This window comes from Sus scrofa, chromosome 10, assembly GCF_000003025.6.
Source record: "Sus scrofa isolate TJ Tabasco breed Duroc chromosome 10, Sscrofa11.1, whole genome shotgun sequence".
Taxonomy (NCBI): Eukaryota; Metazoa; Chordata; class Mammalia; order Artiodactyla; family Suidae; genus Sus; species Sus scrofa.
Window position 1 is genome coordinate 23,136,782 of NC_010452.4, and position 14,497 is coordinate 23,151,278.

The window sequence follows — 14,497 nt, forward strand, 5'->3', positions numbered from 1 at the left end:
CCACCCCCACCCCACCTTCCCCCCACCCCCTGGCACGGACACTGCAGGCTGAGCCAGAGTTGCCAGAAGGCAGGCTGTGCGGCTGAAAGGGGCACCAGGCCGGGGAAGGCTGGTGATGGAGGAACCAACTGAGGACAGGGCCACTGTCTGGGACCCACCGCGGGGGCCAACCAAGGGAAAGTGGCTTGACCCTGAGCCGGTATCCCAGGGAAGGTTCTAGACAGGGAGCCGGTCAGGGTGAAGGTTTGTACGCGCTGCGAAGTATAGACAGCAAAAGGGAGGAGGTGCCTGAGATTCTGCATCACAAGCTTCCTCTCCCGCCTCCCCACCCCCCGGCCTGGAGGGGAAGCACCTGTTCCCCCCCTTTCCCCCCCCCACACGCCCTTGAGTGGGACGGGCTGTCTAGCTGTTATGCTTCCATATCACCACTCAGGGGCCAGTTCTCTCAACCCCAACACCAGCCCCGGAGAGTCGGTGACACTCGAGCTATTGCCCAGATCCAGGTCCTATGGCCCCTGGCAGTCTTTCTTCACAGGAGGCCCTACTACCGTTGGTGATGCCAAGAAAAACACTATTTGTTGAAAAGATTGTGAAACAAGTATTCCATCTGTGGTCGTCTAAATGTTTCAAATATAAGCTCCGCCCATGAATTCCTACCAGGAAAGCACAGAATGATACCTGGTTAATAGGGAGAGAAACCACCAGTTCTCCCAGGCTACAGTGTTCTTACTCAGTGAAAGGGAACGTGCTGGGGTCCCACTAAGTCTGAACCAGGAGGGCTGAGTCTGTCCACACTGTTGCGGTTAAACAATGCTTCAACTCCAAGTAGAAAATGCTTGCCACCTTCCTTTCAAAGAATTTTTACTTAACATCAGGGGAAATTTTCCTTTTAACTGTCGACAGCACACATCAAAATTTACAGGCAGCCTGACCCGTCTGTTTCATTGCAGAGCAACTGTGGCATATCATTGCCCAGAAGCGGCTCCATGATTTAGAATCCGTCCGTCTCCACTACCTGCGGGCGCTCTCAGAGTTTGCAATGCTGTCTGTCATCAACATTTGTACAAGGCTGAAACGTCACACGCAAGGCTTCTGACCAAGAGCTAGTCATGTTTTGAAAAAAAAAAAAACGGTATCTTTAAATTATAGAAGTTCTCAAAAACAGCTCTGCCAAATGAAAACGCCTGATTTCAAAATCTTAGAAAATGTTGTTTTGATTTTTCGGTAACAATGGAAACTTCTAGTGACTCTCTAATGAACCTAAAAGTCAGCAGGATGTAAGATGTGGATCGCTGACTTTCCATAGGCTAAATTTTTAAGGTGAATAATTAATGCTCCTATGTGATCCACAATCCTAAGCACACAGAGTGCGTACCTGTTTATAATAAGCGGCAAGAAACCAGTAATTTTCGAATCGAAAGCAGTTTGTAAATCACACGCTCCTGACTCCACAGGTCTGGCTTGCGTTTCGGGAGACTATCCCTCTAGGCTGGTGGAGGTGTCCCAAGCCCTAAGGACCAGTGAGCTCGTCTGAGCACCAGAGGCCAACTCTACCGTGAAGTCCTCGAGACAAACCACTTGAAGATGCTGAAACGGGCACGGGGTGGGGCATGATCTTTAAAGAACGATTGAGCCCCAGAGGACATGACGGTCCAAGCTGGCAGAAGACTTCCAGTGACCATGAGCTCAATCACGCTTCCTGGAACCCATCAGCATCTTTGTGATCACATACAGGTGCCAGACAGTTCCAGACAGGACCAGAAAAGGCCAAAAAGTGGGCAGAGGCCCAATTCCTGGAAACCCCACCCCGTCTCCAAAACAGCTGGAATAATCCTCTCATAATCACCCAGCTCATAAAAACTCACCACGCAGTACCTCAGGGCCGCTCACCTCCTGAGACGGACCTCACTCTGCCTAAGGAGAGTCTTTCTCAGTAAACCTACTTGTTAACTACACTCTGCCTCCCACCGAATTCCTTCTGCGCTATGACATCGAGACCCTGAGTATCAGTGAGTGCTGACACCGGGTGTGCCACTTCAGTTAGAGGTGGGCTCGAGTCCCTTCTGAGCTGTGTGGTGTCCATGTTGCTGCTTGTTGGTGCTGAATCGCAATCACGCCAAGACCTCACAGCATTCCCTGCTCGCCAAGCGCCCATCCAGGCAGCTGGGCTGCAGGCCCCTGGCCTCACACCTCACAGCTCTGCTCTCCATCGGTCCACACCAGAGACCACTTGGTCCCAGGACAGGACCCTTCCTTACAGACAAGGACACGGAAGCCTCGAGGGCTCACGTCCTGGGCCTCTGCTACTCGGGGCACAACAGGGACCCAGGTCAGGTGGGACCTGTGACTTTTCCTAATAACTGCTCTGTACGGGAGACACAGGGAGCTCAGCATCTGTCTAGAGTACCTGCTCTGTATGTCCCTCAGCCTGAAATACCTGGCTGTTCTGTACAGAACATCTAACTGTCTGGCTTGTTACATCTTGGCTACTTCTTAACTCTAGCTGAGCAGTTAGACTGCAGTAAACAAAGGGAAAGTCACAGGGAAAAGGTTGTTATTAAGTAGTTCCACCTCTTAGAGGATATTAATTATATTTAAATTTAAATTTAATTAAATTTAATATCAATGAGTTTGGGGTTCCCATTGAGCCTCAGCAGTAACAAACCCGACTAGTATCCATGAGGACACAGTTACAATCCCTGGCCTCACTCAGTGGGTTAAGGATCCCGCGTTGCCGAGAACCGTGGTGTAGGTCACAGATGCTGCTCAGATCCCGAGCTGCTGTGGCTGTGGTATAGGCTGGCAGCTGTAGCTCCGATTCGACCCCTAGCCTGTGAACCTCCACATGCCACAAATGTGGCCCTAAAAAGAGAAAAAAAAAAAAAAGTTTAAAATATGCGTGGTCAGGAGTTCCCTTGTGGCTCAACAAATTAAGGATCTGATGTTGTCACTACTGTGGCACAGGTTCGATCCTTGCCTGTGGAACTTGTACATGCCCCAGGTGCAGCCAAAATAATAAAAAATAATGATAATACTAAGCATGGTCAAAACCAAGAAAGGCCTAAAAAGGTTTAGAACCCCAACAGATTCTGAGCTGTGGCTGAAGGTGATGAAATTAAAACAAACCTTAACCAGAAAGGTGCTGTTCTTGCCTATGCAACACAGAGGCCACACAGCACAGCAGACAGGAAGCTCAGGATCTCTGAACTAGCTCCTCCTCCTAACAGCTGCATGACCCTGGACTAGTCACTTAATCTCTTTAAATCCTCAGCCACCTCATCTGTAAAATGGGGGTGAGGACAGCAGACTTTTGCGGCGAGGGCTGGACCACCCCCTGCCTGGCATGCAGTCAGCACACGCTCTCGAGGACGATGATGCTTCTGTGGGTGAAATGCCAGACTTTACATCCTAGAAACGCCTGAATCCCTTCTTTGAAGCTTTAGACCTTTGAGTAACAAACTCAGCACGTGGACAATAACCTCCTCCCACTTCTCACCTCGGGGACCGTGCTCTCCCCCAGGTCATGCTGAGACCAGGGCCCACCCTGCAGCCCTGCATCACCGTCACCCCCTCACCAGCCCCCGAGGCCCAGGATTCTGCCTCCCAAATGCGGACAAAGCCTGCCCTCCTCGCCAGCCCCCTGCCCGCCCCAGCTCAGGTCTCCACCACCGGCTCTTGGCCCTGGAGTCCTCCAGGCCTGGCCTCTGACACATGGGGTATTCTTATTTCTCTTCGTACCCTCAGGACACGGGAGTCTGGTTTAAAAACCAAACAAAGGGGCTAAACTAGTTCCAGGACGAAGGCCTTTCTATTATACCATGTGCCTCTTTATAATCGAAGCATCTGCGGTCTAAGCAGAACCAGTTTTTACTTGAAAAGCATCTATTCCCTGCGCAAGTCTTCCATGCGGTGGTGAATAAGCAACATCCATCACGTACGGAAGACCCTGTCGCAAGGTTTACTGTTCTGAGGTGCTCAGACGAACCTGACTGCACTTCAGCCTCTATAACCCACAATAAAGTATCTCAGAACACACCGAGGTTTGGAGAAAGGGTAATTCAGCGTAATAAACACTGTTCATTTTTGTAGGAAATCAGATCTATGCTATTCTAAGTTGCTCTTAAAATGTACATGGTAACACACTGAGGACTTTTTTCCCTGTTCTGAGTGCTAAGCAGTTTAATGCTCTACGTGTAACTTGATCGGTAACACACTGGGAGCCGCTCACTGGTCACCATCAAGCCAACGGCTAGTTCTTCTAAAAAGGAAATGACACCTGTGTGGACCCAGAACAAGAAAGCTGGCAACAGCAAGGTCCTCACCGCCTTCTGGAGAAGGAGGAGGCTGGAACGTTTGTGATGTCTGGTTCCCATTCATCTTCGGGGTCGCAAAAGGCGTCGTCAGTCCTGTTATCGCCGTGACTCTACGAAAAATAAAACATAACGTTTCTAATAATTAGGGGTTAAAAATGTCTGGCAACTAAGAAAACAAAATGCTTAAAACTTTGTTGCATTTATAAAATTAGCAAAGTACAGGTTATTTGATCAAAGGCTAAGAAAAACTGTATTCTGGATAAAACTTAAAAGATTACAGGACACTAAGAATTACCGTAAAAGAGATCTACTAATAAAAGCAGTAGACATTATCAGCTCACCTTAAAATAATAAACTTGGGATGAAGAAGACACAGGAAAAGCAAAAAAGATAGAATCCTCAGGAGAGAAATAAAAGGATAATCTGACATGAAGATTCAATCACTTCCTGGTTGAATATATTGATCAGGATAATAACCTACATTTAACTGAAACATCTAAGGCAATGCCAGTTAAAGTCCTAGCAAAACACTAGACTTTGGTCCAGAAACAGTATAATCATATGGAAAAATAGGTAAAGACTATGGCAACAAACAGTTGAAAATAGGATATAAGGTAATTACTCACCAGATTTTAATGTATAGGTTAAGGCAAGAATTATCAAAGGACATCAGTGCAATTTTTGGCTGTTCCAATTATGAAAACAATTCACATTTATGGTTGAAAATTTGGAAATTATTAGTATAAATAAACACAAAGAAAAAACTTAAACCACTCCAAAAAATCCTCCGTTCGAGGTAAACACTATTAGTGCTTTGTATTTTTCTATTATGAATATACATTGCATTCCTGGAATTAACTCTATTAACCATGGTATAAGGACTCTTTAAATATAACTTTGGGTTTGACTTACTAATGGCTCATTCAGGATTTTTACAGCTGTGTTCATTTCAAGATGGGTTTGTAGTTCTCTTCTGAATCATCTTTTCAGTTTTTGTTTGTTTTGACTTTAGTGTGTTATTCTACCTCATAATTTTGACATTCTCTACTCTTTGCTATGCTCTAGAATAGTTTAGATGCAATAGGATTTATCTGCTCTCTGAAGGTTCAAAAGTGCTTACTTATGAAATTGACTGGAATCAGCATCTCTCTTTTTCTCTATTTTTTTTTTTTCAGGCTAGTTCATTGACAAACTTTTCAATTTATTGCCTGGTGATTCATTAAAACAACGTGCATCATTTATCTTTTTCTAGAAAAACCTTTTCTTTCTAGAAAATCATTAGACTTAGCATAAAATTTTACATAAAAATGTAACATAATTTTAAAATGTTTTCGTGATCTTTATTTAAATGCCGTGCACATTCCTAAAATCACATGTTCATCTTTTCAAAGAGCCAGAGCCTGAGTTTACTAATGCTGATTTATCAATTATTGCTTTTCTGTTTCGTGATCCCTTCAATTGCTCGCCTTTGTTTTAGTTTATAATTTTCTAGATTAACTATTTGGCTGATTTTCATTTTTCTATTAAATAATTCATGCATTAAGGCTATAATCTGACAGCATCTTGTACATTTTTACATGTAAGACCTTCGGGGGGGTGGGGGGATGTGCTTGGGTTGTGGGATGGAAATCCTGTGAAATTGGATTGTGATGATCATTATACAACTACGGATGTGATAAATTCATTGAGTAATAAAAAAAACAAAAACAAACAAACAAACAAAAAAGACCTTCATTATCGTTATTACCTAAGTAGTATAGAATATAATTCCATATAAAGTTACATTATTTAGAGGTGAGATAATTGACAAATAGTAGCAACTATTTATTTATTTATTTTAATTAAAAATTTTTTTTTAATTTTTACAGCTGCACCTGCAGCATATGGAAGTTCCCAGGCTAGGGGTGGAATCAGAGCTACAGCTGCTGGCCTACACCACAGCCATGACAACGAGGGATCCAAACCACGTCTTTGACCTACACCACAGCTCACGGCAACACCAGATCTTTAACCCAGGCAACACCAGATGTTTAACCCACTGAGCAAGGCCAGGGATCGAACCCACGTCCTCATGGATCCCAGTCGGGTTTGTCAACCGCTAAGCCACGAAGGGAGCTCCCTATTTATCTTAATTTTTTTTTTTTTTTGGCTACACCCAAGGTATATGGAGGTTCCTGAGCCAGGGATCAAATATGAGCTGCAGTTTCACCCTATCCCACAGCTGCAGCAATGCCAGGTACTTAACCCGCTATGCCACAGAGGGAACTCCGCACAGTAGCAACAATTTAATATGTGCTGCAACTGTTTCTGAATGTTTCAGGGATAAGAAGATAATCACACAGAGAGAAACTAACTTTAGGTTCATACTCCTCACAGTACACTGCCATGTGTTCTATGACTCAAAGATATAAATGCTTTAAATAAAATTACAAGAAAGCGCAGAGAAGTGGACACTGTTTCAGTAAGAAGATCTTCGGATTAATAGATTCAAATATGCAAAATTAAAAATGACCGCATAACAAAATGAAACCAAGGAAAAGTCAATATAACGGGGGAGGGGGGCAGGGGAGGAGGTGCGGGGTGGGGGGGAATGTAGACAATAAGTATAACATAAAGGTTTATTAGCAAAGCATGTTAACCACCCTTACAGATATTAGCCTATCACCCCCATTTCACTTGCCACAAAATTCTAGTTATTAAAATGGAAATGACAACAAACCAGTGACATTGGTAAATGGCAATATTTCTGGCAAGCAAACTGTCAGTGAGCAAAATATAACAGAAACTTCTTATTTTTGGTATAATTTTAGAAAACTGAAGTCAAAGACATGAGACATTAAAAACTAATACGTGCAGAGTTGGGACTCAAAGCAGCGAACAACGGAAAGCACACAAAAGCATAGGAATGGGGAAACGTAAAGGCAATTATGTACAAATGCACAATGTGGATGGAGTTCCCGCTGGGGTGCAAGGGGATCGGCGGCGGCATCTCTGCAGCACCAGGATGCAGGTGTGGTCCCTGGCCCAACACACTGGGTTAAAGGATCCAGTGTTGCCACAGCTGGGGCACAGGTCACCACTGCAAGCTCGGATCTGATCCCTGGCCGGGGAACTTTATTTGCTGCAGGGCAGCCAATAAAGGGAAAAAAAACAAACAAACAAAAAAACCCAAAAAACCAAAACACACATTATCAGGCACTGAAGAGGACTGCACCGATGCAAACTGCCTTATGTCCATCAAATCTTTCTTAAGTTTAAATGTCAAATTTTAAAAACACACAATTATAGCTGAATAGATTTCAGCACTAAATTTCTCTACACCGTTATAATGATATTAAAACCCATGCAATCCTTTCTACAGGCAAAAGCAAAGTAAAAGCATGTAATTGTTAATACTGCTTGCTTTGGGTAATGTGGATTGCCTAATTTTTTTACCTCAAAAAGTTTATAGAGATTTTAATAAAATCCCAAACCTCGTAAAGTTCTTTCATTGCCGCAAGCTTAGATTCAAACTTTTCCAGACTCCAGACAGTGGAGATCCCTAGTTGCAGGTTTCGAACCTGGATATAAGTGTCAGAACTGCTTCCTTTATCTCCTACTTCATGTCTGGAAGAAAAATACCAAAGGGAAAAATGCTTATCCTAAAACATACATAACTGAGAAGAATTTTCTTAATTAGAATAACTCCCATAAAAATTCAATCCACAGACTAAATCTCTCCATAGTTAGGTATTTTTGTTATTATAATCATGCCTACTATGTATTATGTTAAAATAACTTCTCATATAAAAATGTTTTAAATTTTAAAAACTCTAGGAGTCTGCCTGTGGTACAGCAGGTTAAGGATCTGGTGTTGTCACTGCAGTGGCTCAGGTCACTCAGTGGCGCAGGTTCCATCCTTGGAGTGAGAACTTCCATATGCTGCAGACACGGCCCAAAAATTTTTCTTTAATATTGCATACCCCTTTTATTATTATTATTTTTTAATTTTTTGGTCTTTTTAGGGCTGCACCAGTGGCATTACAGAGGTTCCCAGGCTACAGGTCGAATCGGAGCTGTAGCCGCGGCTTACACCACAGTCACAGCAACGCCAGATCCGAGCCACATGTGCGAGCTACACCACAGCTCATGGCAATGCCAGATCCTTAACCCACTGAGCGAGGTCAGAGATCAAGCTGTATCCTCATGGATACTAGTTAGATGTGTTTCCACTGAGCCACGATGAGAACTCCACATATCCCTTTAAAATGTGGAATACAGATACATTTTCAACTCAAATGAAATTTTAATGAATTCCTAAAGCATCTAAAATTACTCTGTTTATAAAATGTTCTAGAATGTTGACTGTGAAAGCCTTTTTCATCCAGAGCAAGTTCTGAGAGGGGAGCCTGAAGTGCCTGGAGGACTGACACTGGCCCGTTCCAGGACAGGCACGTGGAGATGCTAAAACAGAAAGTCACACACAGGGCAACGAGAACGACTTCAGCAATAAGCTAGGTACTCACCTGCCAAAAACGTAATTCTTTTTTAACTTGTTGCTGATGGCATTGGCTTCCTGAATCATCAGGGAGAGCTTCATGCAGCTCCAGTTTGGCTGAACTAGTAGAAGCACAGAGAGAGTGTTCAGAAAAGACCCGAGCATGACACACACCTCCCGGCAGGACAAGTCTGGGGGAAAACCGACTTCAGCCCGACGGCTTCCACTACGCATCCCAGGAGGTAGAGTGATTGCTCAGCAGCTTCTCTTCAACCTCACTGGGGAAATAAAAGAAGCTTCACAGAAAATGTGGAAGGCATGGGAGATGCTGATTGACTGAAAGTATCGGGTAAAGTATGCCTTAACGTACATAGAACCCCAATCTTTTAAATTTTGCCTGAAATTTGAAAAACAGATACACAGAGATATAGACATATACCAAGGCATTTAAAACAATTTCCGTCTACAATCCCATGCTCCTAATTTAAGACTTTATCATAAACATTTCCTAAATTGGTCAGTCAAACCTGTAGCTAGTATTCCATTAAAAACATTTTTTTTTTGGAAGGACAAAATTTATTATTCAAACGGATCCTAAAAAATCAAGTGTTCATTGCAAAGCACTGTCTTAGGACCTAAGAGGAATAAAGAGATGCATTAGTACAACATAGTTATGGAGTTCTCTGAGGTTCTGTGGGGTAAGGAGCCAGTGTTGTTACTACAGCAGCTCTGGTTGATGCCTGGCCTGGGAACTTCCACAAGCCATGGGTGTGTGGGGCTCCAACCCCCAAAAAAGTTTTAAAAAATTACAATGTAGTTATTTCTTGCAATGGCTAGAAAGAACATTAATAGTTTGGACATAATTTAAAAACAGACGTTACAGAACTCTGGGCTTGGATGGCAGGCACTCTGCAGGAAGAGGCAGAGGAACCAGGTAAGGAACAGCCTAGAAAACAGTCAGCAAAACCCAGATCCTGGGAAATTCTAGAGGTCAATAACCTGACTTCTGGAATTCCAAACCCAATATACGTAAAAATGAAATAATCGAGGACATTTGAATATGGACAGGATAGCTGATGAGAGCAAGAAATTACTACCAACATTTTTAGGGATGATAATAATATCAGAGCTGTGCTTCAGGGAGTGATGAGAAAGAGAGAAAGAAGAGTCCTGATCTAACTTAGGGCTGCAGAGTGAAGTGTTTACAGATCGAATGACAGGACTGCTGAGTCTGGCTCTGGAACAGTCCTTGGGGGTGGGGCACTGAGCTCTGCTGGAACGAAACTCAACCTGTGGGGGTGACGGGTGAAGCTGGATAATAAGCATGTAAGTGTTTATTGTAGTGATCTCGCTACCTTCATAGTTTGAGATTTTCTATAATTAAAAAAAAAAAAGTTTACAGGCGTTCCTGCTATGGCACAATGGGATCAGAAGCATCTTAGGAGCTGCTGGGACACAGATTCGATCCCTGGCCCACAGTGGATTAAGGATCTAGTGTTGCCACAGCTGCGGCTTAGGTCACAACTGTGGCTCAGGCCTGATCCCTGGCCTGGGAACCCCATAAGCTGCCAGGTGGCCAAAAAAACAAAAAGTTCACATTAAACACATGCTAAGTTCTAGCTAGGAATGTAGAAATGCACACACACACACACAAATAATAACTTCTGAGAAAGAAAATGAAGTACCCAATGATTAAGCACAATTTAGACACTAATTCTAATAAAATAAGAGCTAAGGATTAGATTAGGACATTTAAAAAACAATACACATTCAAATAATACTTGGAATTTTGTTTATCATTTTGCTTATATTCTAACTAAATATTCTAAAAAGTCAATCTTGGGAGTTCCCGTTGTGGCACAGTGGTTAATGAATCCGACTAGGAACCATGAGGTTGCGGGTTCGATCCCTGCCCTTGCTCAGTGGGTTAAGGATCCCACGTTGCCGTGGCTCTGGCGTAGGCTGGCAGCTACAGCTCCGATTAGACCCCTAGTCTGGGAATATCCCATATGCCGTGGGAGCGGCCCAAGAAATGGCAAAAAGACGGAATAAATAAATAAATAAAATAAAAAATAAAAAGTCAATCTTCTAAAAATAAGCATTTGTACAAATTTATCTAGTTCCAGAAAAGTCAGCAACATCTAGAACAAAACTTTTGCTTTTGGCCATGTCCATGCAGAAGTCCCGGGCCAGGGACTGAACCCATACCACAGCAGTGACAGGGCCAGATCCTTAACCACTTGACCACCAGGGAACTCCTAGAATAAAACATTTTGAATATACAAAGATAACTAACATTTTGTAATTACAGGAAATAACACACATAACTGGAGAAAGTGCCTGCTGAAATCATCATATACTCACTTGTCAAAGTTTTATCCCTGTTACTCTGATTTTGCTGTAGAAGTTGGACTTCCTTAGCAATTCTTTGTTTCTCAATTTCTAAAGCTTCCAGGATTTTTGCATGGCGGATCCTGTGGTCTTCCAATGCCTAATTGATATCCATCCACAGAGAGTCAAACACAAGAATATGCAAAGAGAGGAATTCTCAAATCAGACTGATAATGGTAACACACTATATAACTCTCCTTTCATTGCACATGTTTTACGAAGCATAAGAGGCTTTTAGAAAACGATTTATAAAGCATTGTTATAAAATGATTTTTTTTTTCCTCCACAACAAAATCATAGGAATGTTTGATGGCATAGATTGGTCTTTTTCTTCCAATGAATGGACAGGAGCATAAAAACCATCCGGAAAAAAAAAAAAAAGGAAAAAAACTACTCAAAAAAGCCCACACATTTGTTGACTACATTAAAAAGTTAAAGTAAAGACACCAAAAAGCTGCATTAGATACAAATAAGCCATATAACAACAACCTACCAGTAATAACTTTTCACGATTTGGATAGTTCTGTTTCTGTGACCAGCCCTTGTGTTCTAGAGTTGGCTAATTCGTGTATTATCACCGGATTACACTACCAGTAGTTTGGGGTTACTGGGAGAATTTTCCTTCTGCCCCCAATCCCTCTCTGACTATAAACTCAGGAAAAGAAAGAAAACTGCGATTTGAGAGTAAAACCTTAAGACACAAGAAACCAAAGCCAAGACGAACGCAGTATCCATCAGAACCCACTGTAGGCCGCTCAGAACGGATTCTAGGCGCGGCCTCAGAGGTCCTTGCCCTCAGTCCTGGACGCGGCCTGAGATCTGCGAGCCACCAGGAGCTACTGCTGCTGCGGGCCCAGCACGTGGAGAGCCACGGACACAGACAGGGAACGGCCAAGGGCTGACAGCATTAGCACAACCGCATCCGGGTTTTCTGCATTGGTCGTGTGAACTTGGCTAATGTGAGCTGCCCTTGAAAGAGGCCTCTGTGCTCAGCGAGATGACAGAGGTCAGTGCCTTCCCTCCCGAGGCGACAAGGCCCTGCCATAGGGCCCTGGGGACTGAGACGGGCACGTGGCTGCTTGCTGCTCCTCCCCAGAGCCTGGATATATCGGGTACAAGAGCCAGGCCACCTTCCCTCCAAGTGTCCTGCCTGGTATCACCGCCCTTTGCATCGCTTGGTGGGAGCGACCCCAGGATCACTGTGGGTGCGGGGAGAGAGCCTGCTAGAACCTGCTGGAACTAACAGCTCTGTCTGCAAGACGCTGTGGGTGGCAGGTCTGAGGACAGACGCTTCTAGGCAAGAACAGCCTCCTGGCCGGCCGACTTGGAGCCGGTTGGTGCCCATCAATATACCGTTGGTTCTTTAAAAAAGAACCCCCTTTTCCTCAAGGCAGCTCAAACCAGCTGTCAAGGGAAATTACCTGTTTTGTGGCCAAAGCCTCCATTTCTAGCCGCTTTTTGTTCACGTATATTTCCTGCTCGAAACGCTGCTTTGCCTTTTCTAACTCCTCAATTTTGTGATTAGCCTTTTGGTTATTTATTTCCTGCATTTTCTTCCTCTGAGATTCTTCTTTCTGTAAAGATCAATAATACAAAATAAATAGGGAGCAAACACAGAGCGGTTCTTCCCAACTGATACCCGAAAAGTACTAAAGTCCCTTTTTAAAAACATCAGTGCCCAAGAAAGTGACTCAAAAGCGACTCAGGGGCCTGGGGCCTCTCAGCCTCAGTCAGGCTGACAAATCCAACTTAAACCAAAGGACCCCGATCCCACCTTTCAGAGGTTCCCTGCTGGGAGTTCCCGTCGTGGCTCAGCGGAAAGGAATCTGACTAGCATCCATGAGGACACAGGTTCGATCCCTGGCCTTGCTCAGTGGGTTAAGGATCTGTTGTTGCCATGAGCTGTGGTGTAGGTCACAGACACGGCTCAGATCCTGCATGGCTGTGGCTGTGGCGTAGGCCATCAGCTAAGCTCTGATTCAACCCCTAGCCTGGGAACCTCCAATATGCGCAGGTGTGGCCAAAAAAAAGGCTGCTGGGAGGCAGCTTTGCCAGCAAATTCAGGAGCCAGGGCCAAGGGCGGGCCGCCCTGCTCCCCCCACCCCCACCGCAGCCTCTGCTCCCTCTGACCCCCCACCCCCACCCCCACCTGCACAGAGACACAGGTTTCCAGCCACACCTGGGGTGCAGAGAGAGAACAACTCTGCTTCTTACCAGTTCTGCTTCCAGGACTTTTATCTTGCTTTCGTACGCAGCTTTCTGAGAGGAGAGCTCTTGCTGAGCCATTTCTCTTACAATCTGAATCCCTTGCATCATCTCCTCCTTGGCTTTCAGCTGCGCTTCTTTGATCTCGGCCTCAAGGCTACAAAGCAGCAAGAAGGCACAGGCTCAGGGTCAAGAACTTTTCACACACTGCAACAGTTCCCAGCTGTGGTAAGATGTTTCCAGGGAAACAAAAGTGCAAATCTCAAAACTTAATTTCTGACATTCTGCCAACGGTGTTCCTAAATTCTTATTAGCTTTAGAACTATTTACACAAAAAAATATAAAAGGATAAAAAGCTGCTTGTTTCTAACTTAGTAACAATTGGAGAGGCCTGATATTTAATCTTTTTTTTTTTTTTTTTTTTTGTCTTTTTAAGGCCGCACCCACTGTATATGGAGGTTCCCAGGCTAGGGGTCAAATCGGAGCTGCAGCTGCCGGCCCACACCACAGCCACAACAATGCAGGATCCAAGCCTCGTCTGTGACCTATACCACAGCTCACAGCAACACTGGATCCTTAACCCCCTGAGCAAAGGATCAAACCTGTGCTCTCGTGGATTCGTTTCCACTGAGCCACGATGGGAACAAATTTTTTTTTTTTTGGCCATGCCCACAGCATGTGGAAGTTCTTGGGCCAGGGACTGAACCCATGCCACAGCAGTGATTGAGCCATAGCAATGACAATGCCGGACCCTGAACCCACTGAGCCATTAGAGAACTCCCACAAATATATTTTTCAAATGCCTAATTTCCATGAAAAGGCTTTAATTTATATAAAAATATTAAGTATATATTTATAACCTACAATGGCACGCCAATAAAAATGATGTTATAGTGAACACTGCAGTAAATATTTTAGCTAACATTACAGTAAACACAAGATATAGGCATTTTATGTTTAACAATGGTTAGAGCAAAAATTTTTTCATACATCAAATCTTTCAATTCATATTTAGGTCACAGATTAGGAATAGATTGAAATGACACTAAAAGCATGATAAGCAGAGATTGTACCATTTTTTTAAAAAACATCTATATTAATTTTGTAAGCA

General features: G+C 43.9%; 1 protein-coding gene across 1 annotated transcript in view; it reads right to left on the bottom strand.

Moving 5' to 3' along the window:
- The window catches only part of KIF14 (kinesin family member 14), a 54,541-nt gene that overhangs the window by 13,403 nt on the left and 26,641 nt on the right, over positions 1-14,497 (bottom strand). Inside the window, 6 exon segments of the mRNA XM_021064497.1 lie at positions 4,323-4,423; positions 7,787-7,919; positions 8,819-8,912; positions 11,155-11,281; positions 12,603-12,755; positions 13,396-13,543. Coding sequence (XP_020920156.1) covers positions 4,323-4,423; positions 7,787-7,919; positions 8,819-8,912; positions 11,155-11,281; positions 12,603-12,755; positions 13,396-13,543 — 756 coding nt within the window.